The sequence below is a fragment of the Rhinopithecus roxellana genome, chromosome 11, assembly GCF_007565055.1.
Source record: "Rhinopithecus roxellana isolate Shanxi Qingling chromosome 11, ASM756505v1, whole genome shotgun sequence".
NCBI classification, from domain to species: Eukaryota; Metazoa; Chordata; class Mammalia; order Primates; family Cercopithecidae; genus Rhinopithecus; species Rhinopithecus roxellana.
Window position 1 is genome coordinate 100,954,286 of NC_044559.1, and position 12,423 is coordinate 100,966,708.

The following is a 12,423-nucleotide window of genomic DNA, read 5'->3' on the forward strand; positions in this document are numbered from 1 at the left end:
ATACTACTGCTCACCTATAAGAATGCTAAATTAAAGTCAGAAAGTTTCAAGAATTTTAGAGATTATGCAGCATTTGGAGTTCTTATACATTGCTGGTAGGTTTGAAAATTGGTATAACATTTTTGAATACTATTAGGCATTATCTACCAAAATTAAATATATGCACATTTTATGACCTAGCAATTTCACTCCTGGGTATATGCACCACAGAGATATGTACACATGCTCACCAAAAGGCATATATTTGTGTGGAAATAAATGAAGATCATGCAGACAAGAAGAAGCAAAGTCTCTTTATCCAGAGCTTGCTCTAGCAAGGGAGTCAGCCACCCTCACTTGTGTTTGGCTGAGACTCAAAGGCAGGTGAGGACCAGGAAGGCTTTATAATGGAAAAAACTGAAGGATTCGACTATGACCCAACTAGAGGTTGCTCAAATGGAGAAGCTGGAGGTGGGCTAAGTATAAGTGGGGCATACTATTTGATCTTTTAGATAAGCATACTTGGCTTTCTCTGGTTGGTCCTAAGTTATAAATAAGGGGAAAAATTAGGGAAACTGATAGTTAAGGTCAACTTGTGGCCACTTTGGGGCCAATTACTACAGAGGTTGTGATTTAGCATTCTGGAATGCGGGCTACCAATGTAGGTCAGTGTTCCGTTTTTATATATGGTCTGGCAGCTATCTGTTTATATATTCAGTGACTCACTAGAATTTTCCTATCAATTTTCAGAATAACGCTAAACTGGAAACTACCCAAATTCTCATCATTAGCATCATGTATAAATAAATGGGACATATTCACACAATGAAATACTATACAGCAATGAGAATGAACAAACTACAACTACATACAACAATATGGACGAATCTCATAAACATAATGTTGAACAAAAGTCAGATACAGAAGAGTGCATACAATAGGATACCATTTATTCAAAACACACAGAGGCAAGCCTAATCTACCCAAATCTATGCTATTAGAAGTCAAGATGATGGTACTTTTGAGGGGAGGGGTAAACACTTGATAGCAAAACACAGGAGTGTTCTGGGAAACAGAAACTTGCTCTGTTTTTTGATCTGGATGCTGGTTACATGAGTGTGTCCAGTTGTAAAAGTTCACTGGGACTTATGATATGAAAACTTTGTGTATGTATGTTAGTTTCCAATAAAAAGTTTAAAATAATCTAACAACTCATTGTTATATAGGAGTTAGACTAGAAGGTAGAGACTGAAGAACACCATTTATTTTCACCCAATAATAAAAATAATCCAAAGACGCTACCTTTTTAACTCACTTAAAATCTTAGCTATGAGCTGCCTTGTAAAATACATCTCTTAGAATAAACTAGGAAACCACTCCTGTACTGACTGGGGGTGAAGGAGAAGATACTTCTTTTTTTTGTAATCAGAAAAATTATTCCTATAAGCCAATAAAGGGTAAAAATTACTCCAATTAACATTCAGGTATCTGCATTTGGGTATAAATGTTAAAAAATGATTCATATCATACTGTTGAGTTAGCAGTTTCACTAGGATTTAGTGTACACCATGTGTTCTCTTTATATAGAGGAGAAAAGTCTATGTATATTTTATTTGCAAGTTCAATTTCTCTTTCCTATAGTTACAAGGGCTCTCTTTTCACTCTCTGCTGCTAAAAAAAAATGTAATTCTCACCTAAAATAGTAGAATAAAAATGCCTATGTATTTTGGTCCCAGAAAACAGACCCTATTTTGACAGAGCATCAGTTTCATAATTTATTCTTCATGTAATTACATAATTCTAACTAATTATTTAGCAATCTTCATATTTTAACTGTATCTTTTTTCTGTATCTTTTATTCCATAGCAACATGCTTTCTAGCTCTCCCACAACCACTTTGCTTAGGGGAGGTGTGCCAAAGATTTCTCTTCACATTATAAACTATCAAGAAAGGAAAGGGCTTTAAAATTTGCAAATGATAAGCACTGAAAACCTTCTGAACATCAGTCATTTATTGCATGTTCAACCATTAGTTTTTGAGGGTCCCCAAGATGCCAGGCAAGGATCTAGGCACTAAAGATACAACAGAATAATGGCAAAGCACATAGGTTCTTAATTTAGATAGGCTAGGTTCAAATCCTAGCTATATAACTTACTGTCTCCTTAAAAATTACCTAATTATTTCTCGATGACTCAGTTTACTCATTTGTGAAAGAGGAATACAAGTAACACCTTTCTCCTAGCTTTATTAGGAAAGTTAAATGGCATATCATGTGAAAACCATTGAGAATCATCCTTTGCACATAATAAGGACTTAATACTTGTCAGTTGTTATTACAAGAGGAGATGACATTTGTTATGTTTTGGATATAGTCTGGCCCCAGCAAATGTTAAAATCTGATCCCTAGTGTCGGCGGTGGGGCCTACTGGGAGGTGTCTGGGTCATGGGGCAGATCTCTCATAAACCACTTGGTGCCCTCCTTCAGAAAATGAGTGAGTTCTCACTCTATGAATCTGGCACCTTCTCTGCCCCTCCAACCTGCCCATCATGTGATCTCTGCACACGTTGGTTCCTGTTCACTTCTGCCATGAGTGGAAGTAGCCCAAGTCACTCCACAGAAGCAGATGTGCTTCTTGTACAGCCTGCAGAACCGTGAGCCAAATAAACCTCTTTTCTTTGTAAATTACCCAGACTCAGGTATCCCTTTATAGCAACACAAATGGACTAAGACAATACCTAACAATTTTGACCAATTACCTATTGACAAACTTCTCCACCATCACCACGACTGCCTTCCATGCCCTCTTCTCCAGCCACGCAATCCATGCTAGCAAGGAAATGACAAATGAGAATTTTTTTTTTAAAACAGTCTCGCTCTGTCAACCAGGCTGGAGTTCAGTGGCACGATCTTGGCTCACCACAACCTCCACCTCCCAGGCTCAAGCGATTCTCATGCCTCAGCCTCCTGAGTAGCTGGGACTACAGCTGTGCACCACCGTGTCCCAGCTAATTTTTGTATTTTTAGTAGTGATGGAGATTCACCATGTTGGCCAGGCTGGTCTCAAACTCCTGGTCTCAAGTGATCCGCCTGTCTCGGACTCCCAAAGTGCTGGGATTATAGGCATGAGCCACGGCGTCTGGCCAGAAATGACGAATGCATTAACTGGACTAACAACTAGGATTGTGGTACTGGAAAGTCCTTAGTTCATTCCAGCTCCTGCTTTTTACAAATGAAGACATGAAGCCCAGAGATGTTGCCCAGCTTGAATAAAAATTCACACAACTAATTAGGGTATTAGATTTTGGATCTGCACATTCTTAGTTCAGGCACTGGGCTGGAGAAACCTGCAAAGTAGAAAATTAGCCCATCCTCTCATTTGGTTCATGTTTGACCCCACCAAGGGAACAAGTAACACTGCTCTTCCTAGGTGGGGGGTTTACCTTGCTGTAAGTTTTCTATTTTTAGCCCCTATAGAATCCCTGCAGATTCACGCCGGCTAACAGACTGCTGTGGGATTTAAGGCACTCTCCATGGTGTTGCTTGGTGGTTGCCATGACAACGAAATTTAATAGAAATAGAGTTTTCTAGTTGAGTATTCTGGTGAAGGCTTTAAAGCCAGATTACAGCTCTCACTCTGAAGCTTAAATGATGCAAGTGATTTGTACTGGCACATAGTAGGCATACCATAATACTTGTTGAAAGTCAGAATGAATACATATATGCAATTAGTTGCATGAGGGAGCTGGAAAACCTAACAGCTGAGAACTGAGCTGTTACTTAAAGTCAGTACTTAAAAGTCAGTGGAGCAAGTTTATCATATCCTTCTTGGGAAGTGGTGTAGCTCTGGATTTTCATAATTACCTGACACTCTGTGTGAGAAATGATTTGTCTGATTCCAAAGGACTATGTCTGATGTTTAGGCCACTTATTAGCTCTGCAACCCAGGAGGTTCCTTCTGCACACAGATGTTTGCTGCAGACATGGAAAAAGTAGCAGGAATCTGACTCTGGGTTCTCCTTGCAGATCTTTTATCTGGGGCACTTATTCAAATCTTAGAGGGTCTGTGTTCAGTCCCCATAAGGCTGTTTTTTTGGCAAATGTAATCAACATATTTAATAAATGGATCAAAAAATTTAAACAGCCTGTTTGGTTCAAACCTTTCAAACCTGTGTTTGAAAGGCAGCCCTTCTGGCCACAATGGGTGAATGTTATTTAATAAATGGAGAGGAAAGACAGCTCAAAAATCTGCATTCAATTCTTAGGTCTTTCAGCAGGGATTCTCCAACCACCGCAGCCTGATGGGCTGTTTCCCATCCCAAGGAAATCTGTATTCTATATTAATCATTTGGCCTTCCTCCCCTCCTTCTTCGCTTGCTTTCTGCCTCTTTCTCTGTCTCTTTTCCTACCTATTCTTCCTTTCTGCCCACCTCTTTTCCTCTCCACCACCCTTCCTTTCACAGTCATGATGGAAAGAGCCCAGGCTTTTGGAGTCAGAATTAGCTTCAAATTCTTACTACCTCTCATGCTTCTTAGTGGCGTGACCTTTAGCTGTATTCATCACATCTCCGGCAGCATTCTGTCTTGTGCATAAAGGGCTGCCAATGTCTGCCTCGTTGGTTAATGTAACAACGGAGTGTTTCTCAAACTTTAGTGGTTATGAGAGTCACCTGGGGAGATAGGTGAAAATGCAGATCTGCAAGATCCACACCTGCAGATTCCACACCTGGTCAAGGTTCCAGACATCTGCATTTTGACCAGCTCCACAGGTCCCACTTTGAGAAACACTGGATATGTGCATAAACGTTTAGTATAGTAAGATCCATTGTAATTACTCTACAGGTGACAGATATGATCATTAATAATTCAGCAAACATTTATTGAACACCTACTATGTGCCAGGCATGATGTCAGGCCCTATAAACACTTTCCATCTAATTCTTTTAACCATATATATATATATGTTTATATATATGCCATATATATGTTTATATATATGCGCCATATATATGTTTATATATATGCGCCATATATATGTTTTTATATATGCACCATATATGTGTTTATATATGCCATATATGTGTTTATATATGCCATATATATCTATGCTTATATATATATATGCCTTGTTCCCACCCCACTAGTTGTAAGTGCCTGGAGGGCAGAGTAAAACAGCATAATGTGGCATAGAAAAACATCAGTGTTAGAAGACATGAACTCTAATCCTGATTTTATTATTTATTACTTATATGACTTTGGGCAAGTCACTTTACTTCCTAGAACTTTATTTTCTTCATCAAAAACTGGAAAACCCATGAGTACAGTGGTTAAAAGCCCAGGGTTTGCCATCCTGGCTCTAATGCTTTCTACGTTTGTGATCTTGAGAAAGTTACTTAACTTCTTTGGGCCTGTTTCCTCCTATATAGAAAGGGGATTTATTTGTTCATTATTCATTCTTTTAACAAATATTTTTTGAGCACTTTGATCAGCACTGTGCTAAGTCCTGGGAATATATTGGAGAGTAAGACAGACAGGGTCCCTGACTCCCATCGCTAACAATTTAACAGTGGACATAAATATTAGACAACTACACCCATAACCCAGCACACAGAATTACTGTGACAAATCCTGTCATGATAAATTTTCCTAGTATGCACTAACCTTGTCCAGGAGCGTCAGGGAAGACCTCCTCAGAGAGGCCATACTTAGGATGAGCTCTGAGGGATGAGTAGGCATTACCTGATAAAGAGGCCCCAGAGACGGGAAGAAGCAGGGCTGTTAAGTAAAGGGATGCCAAGATGGCTGGAACTGAGTGCACAAGGTCCGCCCTACCTCACAGGTGTCCAAAAATTAAATGAGGTAATTGGTGGTATACACAAGTGACACTTTGAGAACCACTGAAGGTCCTAAATGCCTGTTGACCAAAGTTGAATTTCCCACAATACTCAGCTTTAGGCCCTGCACAGAATAACCTCTCCATAATTATTTGATAATATTTTATGATATTTTTAGGGTGAGAAAAGGACTTTGGAAATCTCCATTCCCTCATTTAAAAGGGGAGGAACTTAGGACCAAAAAAGAAGTAGCAGCTGTCTAAGAAATGGGAGGAGCTGGCCAGGCGTGGTAGCTCATGCCTGTGATCCCAGTACTTTGGGAGGCTGAGGCCAGTAGATCACATGAGGTCAGGAGTTCAAGACCAGCCTGGCCAACAAGGCAAAACCCCGTCTCTAGTGAAAATACAAACATTGGCCGGGTGGTGGCAGGCACCTGTAATCCCAGCTACTAGGGAGGTTGAGGCAGGATAATCGCTTGAACCCGAGAGGCAGCAGTTGCAGTGAGCTGAGATCACGCCACTGCACTCCAGCCTGGGCAATAGAGCGAGACTCTGTCTCAAAAAAATTAAAAAAAAAAAAAAAAAAAAAAAAAAAAGGAAGGGAAGAGTCTGAACCGGAAACCTTTTCCTCTCCAGAGCACGCTTTAGTTGTGTTTTGCCATGAAGGCAGTGGGTGTGAGAGCTTAACCTGCAGGCGCCTCCCAAGATGACCGAGATAACTTGCCACTCCAATGTGTGTACCTTTCAGACTTTAAAATTTTTTACTAAATGAATTGATTCTCGGAATAGTCTTGAGAGCGAGTCAAAAAGTAACTTCAATGAAATATAATATTTTCAAAGCAAACACACCCCAGCACACTAGCCTATCTCCATTTACATGGAAGGTAGTACATATTAATTCCTCTTCTCCTTCCTGCTTTTTAAAGGTGTGCAGGTCCCTTTCTTATGGAATTAATAATTACTATAAATGAACTAGCAACAACGACAACAGCTGACTATCAGTGTGTGCCCCGGTCAGGTAGCGTTTTACAAAACTCCATCATCATCAGCGCATTCGATCCACCGCTATATTAAGAGGTAGGTCCTGATTATCTTCATTTCGTAGACGAGGAATCGAAGGAACAGAAAAGTCTAGTTACTCGACCCAGGCCCTAGAGCCAGGATTTGAATCAAGTCTGATGCTAGAGCTTGGGATCTTCATTGCATTTGATATGATAATTCATTTGTGAAAAACAAAGCAATTCATTTATTTTCATTTGTCAGAAACAAAACAAAATCTCAACTAAGATAACTGTTGAGCTCTTAACAGTTAAAATCAGGTGTTGAAATGAGTAACAGTAAGCCTTGAGAAGACACCCCGAGGAGTCAAGAGGATGCATTAACTGTCTACAGATGAACAGAAGCTCTTCTTTGAACAAGAAAACCCAAAAGTAACTTTTATCTTGCTTTCACATTTCAGGAGTTACAGTATGGGCAAACCAAAACAGATTAAAAAATAAAGAGAGAGAGAGAGAGAGAGAGAGAGAGAGAGAGAGAGAGAGAGAGAGAGAGAGAAAGAGAGAGAAAAGCGAAAACCCAGCAAGCTGAGGCATCAGAGTCCTTCAGAAGGAATATTTGCCGTCTTCTCCTTCAGGACATCTTCTCTTTAGGAGGACGAATCTTTTCTCCAGGGAAAGGGGTCGTCCTCCTCAGAGATGGGGGTGTAGCTGAGGGGATCTTGTTGCTTTAACTGTTTGTTCATAATCCCTGCACTTTACTAGATTTAGTTTTGCCCCTTAACGTAGCCTCAGGACACTTGCCTCAGAAGGCTGGAGTGTACTCTCTGGGTTAGTTATTTTGGGACATTCTCGCCCTGCTGCTTGGGATGAAGAGGTCCTAATTAAATACCCGGGCCTTCCAACTGGCAGATTTTCGAAGAAGATGCCCAGCTATGCTGTATCCTCATCCACACTCTCCCGCTCCCCCTAAACTAAGTGCAAAAAAGCTTGCCAGGGCCTGCAGAAAGCGCCGCGACTGCGAGGCTGACACGCGTCTTCCCTTCCCTCCCCCGGGGAATGATCCCAGCATCTCTCGCAGTGATGTCAGTGTAATCCTGAGTCGGATCGGGCTCCCGGCTGGGTGGCGGGGGCAGATGATGCTCCCGCCAGCTGGGCAGAGCAAGGGTGTTCCCCGCGGAGGTGGCAGCCCTGGGCCGCGGCGTTCCGGAACCCCCACCCCCGACGCGGTGCCCCCGGTGCCCGCGAGCGCCGCCCCCGCTGGCTAGCCGCGCCTCGCTCCGCCCTGGACGCCGCCGGTCCCGGCGCGGAGGTGCGGCGTGGGGTGGGAGCCGGCCCGGCTCAGTCTGATTTACGGCTCTGCTGAAAACCGCTTTGCTCCCGCAGCATCAGCACCGGCGGCGGCGGCTGCAGCAGCAGCAACAAGTCGGGTAAGAGGCGGCCGCCGGCTATCTGCGCCCGCGGCTAGGCGGAGGGCACCGACCGGGGTAGCTAGGGCTGGGGAGGGGGTCCCCGAGCCCGCAGCGTGGCGGGGAGTTGGGAGAGCAGGCTTCCCGGCCCCCACCAGCAGGAACTCGTGTGCACACGAATCCACTCTGGCACCCGTGGGCTGGCACCCAGCGGAGCGGGGGCGGGGAGAGCTGGGACCCCGGGGCAGGGTCATTACCAGCCTGCCCTTCTCTGGCACAGTCACTTAGGGCTCTTCCGTGAGCCCCGTGGACTGGGGTTTCTCCTGGGCCCATAAAAGCCTGCGTGTTCTGAAGTGTGTGGTTACCCATTTTCCCATCCAAAATGCCACCCTTTTCCCATTGCCCCCCTAGAATCCTGACTTCCCCTTTCTTTACCTCTTGCCAGCGTCTTTGGCCCTGTGCTGAGCCCTGGCTACCCCGGTCGGTGCCCTCCGCCGAGCCGCGGGCGCATCTCATTCCCAGAAAACCAGTGGTTAAACACCCCGGTGTACCCATCACAGGAAGAGGTTACCCTCTCTGGGGGCCAGAGGCTTCACCTAGAAGCCTTGCCCGCCTCGCTACCTAGGGACCATTTGCACCTCTGCTTTTGAAGAGGTTGAGGACTCTTTTCACCCACAGACCCCAGCGGGGCTCCCTCATTTTGGGTCCAATGCTTGTTACATTTAAGTAGAAACCATTCACGGAAAAATAGAAGATATGCACTGCTTGCAGAATTGGGTTGCCAACAGTCATCTGTTGCTAGGGTGAAGATAATAAATTCCTACAAGGAAACCAGAACTTCCTGTTATTAAGAGAGTATGCTGATACCTACCTGGTTCACACATTGACCATCCCTAGAGGTTGTCATATAAAATAGCATCTAAGACAAGACAAATCCATCCAGAACCCTCTATTATAATAAAAATCTTGGCCATGGCCCCACTTATGTCAAATGGTATTTGACACATTGGGTCCCCAGGTTTCAGGAAAACTCACGTATGGGGTCTATTATTGTTATGATAAGCACTTTGGTTTATGTCATCACAGCAATACTTGAAGGAAAAAAGGGCAAAAATTTCAGGGTGAAAAATTTTCAGCTGATTGTAGGCTTAATGCCACTGTGCATGGCTTGAGTAATCTTTCCTGTACTTGAGGATAGGTCCCAAGCTTGCTGTCTTAGGACCCATTTTGACAATTCATGTGAGTTTTCATATATTCTTGTGTTCATGCATCTCGGATTGTATCCTTAAAATGGGGCATGGTTTTGCATTTAGTGTGCCAAATTCAGGAGGGCAGGAAACTTGAATTCCACTTCTGGATCTACCACTTTCCATCTGACCTTGGATTAATGGTTTTACTTCCTTGCTCCAGTGTTCTCATCTGTGAAGAGGGGATGTTACTCACCTTTTTGATTCTAGGTAGGAGATGGCAAACTTTTTCTGTAAAAGTAGTAAATATTTTAGCTTTTAGGAGCATAGAGTCTCTGTCTCAGTTACTCACCACTGCCATTTTGGTTTACAATAAATAATACAGAAATTGATATAGCAGCAGTAAATAATGCAGAAATTGATGTGGATGGATTTGGCCCATGGGCTGTAGGTTTTAATTGCAATATGAAATATTATATGCAAAAGTCACTTGAAACCAAAAAACCTCTGCTCTCATGGAGATAAGCAGCAATCATTTTAGTAGTGTGCCTTTCAGCAGACATGTAAACTACCTATTTTCCCCCTCCCAGGACTTTTAGAGTAATGCAACAGAAGGCTTTTGAGGAAAGCAGATATCCCTGGCAGGAGTCCTTTGAGAATGTTGCTGTGTGCCTGCCATTCCGCTGCCCGAGGTGTGGAGACCATACCAGATTTAGAAGCTTGTCATCCTTGAAGGCCCATCTGGAGTTCAGTCACAGCTACGAAGAAAGAACCCTCTTGACAAAATGCAGTGTCTTTCCATCCCTCAAAGACACAGACCTAGTCACTTCCTCAGAACTCCTGAAACCGGGAAAACTGCAGAGCAGTGGCAACGTAGTAAAGCAGAAACCGAGCTATGTTAACTTGTACAGCATTTCACATGAACATTCCAAGGACAGGAAGCCATTTGAGGTGGTGGCAGAGAGGCCTGTGTCCTATGTGCAGACCTACACTGCCATGGACCTCCGTGCAGACTCGCTGGATGGGCCACGGTCCGGTCCTGGACTGCCCACCTCAGACACCAAAGCTTCTTTTGAGGCACATGTCAGAGAAAAATTCAATCGAATGGTTGAGGCTGTGGATAGGACCATTGAGAAGAGAATTGATAAACTCACCAAAGAGTTGGCCCAGAAAACTGCGGAACTGTTGGAAGTTCGGGCAGCTTTTGTGCAACTGACTCAGAAAAAGCAGGAAGTTCAGAGACGAGAGCGGGCCCTGAACAGACAGGTGGACGTGGCTGTGGAAATGATAGCTGCGCTGAGGCAACGCCTGACAGAATCGGAGGAGGAGCTTCTTAGGAAAGAAGAGTAAGTGTTGCTGACAGGGGATGCTAACCCCATTGCTTTAAGCAGCACCCCAATCCCCTTACAAACAAATGCTAAGCAAGGTTCATTTTTGCTATTTGCAGGTGCCTTGATTGCATTTCTTATTGATATAGTTGAACCAGGAGGCACAGGGCTTTGATATCATTTACCTTCTGTGTGCATGGTCTGCAACCTAGCAACAAAGTCAAATATCTAATTCTTTCTCAGCTGGGAGTTTGTAAACTACAGATAATGTTTTTAGAGAGAAGACTAGCACAGCCTAGCCATGGGGGGATCCATTCCTAGCACCAAATGGCATGCAAGGGTGAGTTGAATGGGAAGGCAGAAAGAGTGAGCTGAGTGAGCTCATCTTCTTGACAGTTTCTGTATTATAAAGTCAGTAAGGCAAGATGCTGTCTTAAGTTCAGAAACATTCCTCCAGTATAAATAAGTTTGGTTTATTTGCCATGTTGTATTATCTGCCCAGATTAATTAAATGTTAGTAGTTGAGAATCCATTTAATTTAGTTTATATTTGGGAGAAGCAGACATTAGGAAACCCAGAGGAAAGACTTTCTGATATTGCTGTACTTCTATGATTTAAGTTTGAGACTTGACTTTTTGGAAAATGATGTATATCAGATTAAGTTTTGCCCACTTGCAAAGAGTTGAGATTGGTTTTCACAAGTTGTAGATCATAGAAGCTACTGCTTGAGAAATCATCATACTTAGAGAAGCATTTCCTTATCAGTAAGTATAGATTTAACCCAAACTAGAAAAGTATACATAACAAGTCAGTGTATTTCTCAAATGCAGAATGTCAGATTTCATTTTAAATAGAGGCTTAGAAATTCATGGAATCAAAGGACATTAAAATTGATGGAGTAAAACATCCTAGAAGGTAGGTTTCCAAATAATTTGAGTTCTATTATAGAGATTGATTTAATGTCATCCTTTCTTTGCCCTCTGGTACTCTTCTATTTTGTGTTGTCTCTTAAAATGTAATAATTAAAACTTTCTGAGACACTCCATAGATTAAAGAGATCATTACTTGCTATCACTTAAATGCTTCCCTTGAAGGGAAGCCTAGACATTTTTTGTTCAGGCGAGACATTTTTTAAATTATGTAGTTAGGATGGATTTGAATCAGCCTCTGACTTACTTTGCTCCTAGGGAAATAATCTCTAATGAAAAATGTTTCCCTTTTGGTTTCTGGTGTTTCCTGGTGGGAAGTTAGTGTCTAGACCCGTTAATGGCCACCGAGGTGACCTGCACCATGCTGTTGAAAGAAGGGCAGATGTGGTTACTCTATGCGTTAAGAGAGACCTAGAATTAAATTTGAAAATTTTTGCTTCATTTAAGAGCAGTGAGTTTAAAAGGCAACCAAATTAATTTTTTGAATTTATTTATTTGTTGTATTTTACTTATTAATTACACAAGTAATAATGAACCTGAGATCTGGAGTAGTAGTTGCCTGGAGTGATGGGTTCAAAAATGCTTAATTGTTAAAAATATCTGACTAAATAAAAGTGGGCTATGCATGGGTCAGTTACATGTTATGGTTAATCCAAGGCTGCCACCTGAGCACCAGCTGAAAAACTAATACATGGAAAAACTTGAATAGGACAGAATTATATGTGTAAAAATAACTTCTCCAATCCAAGCACATCCTATCCTAT

General features: G+C 42.5%; 1 protein-coding gene across 1 annotated transcript in view; it reads left to right on the forward strand.

The window, feature by feature from the left end:
- Nucleotides 1-7,975: 7,975 nt before the first annotated feature.
- The window catches only part of ZNF365 (zinc finger protein 365), a 29,331-nt gene continuing 24,883 nt past the window's right edge, over nt 7,976-12,423 (forward strand). Inside the window, exons 1-2 of the mRNA XM_010355116.2 lie at nt 7,976-8,236; nt 9,993-10,748. Of these exons, the coding sequence (XP_010353418.1) occupies nt 10,006-10,748 (743 nt within the window). The 5' untranslated portion in view covers nt 7,976-8,236; nt 9,993-10,005. The remainder of the gene's footprint in view (nt 8,237-9,992; nt 10,749-12,423) is intronic.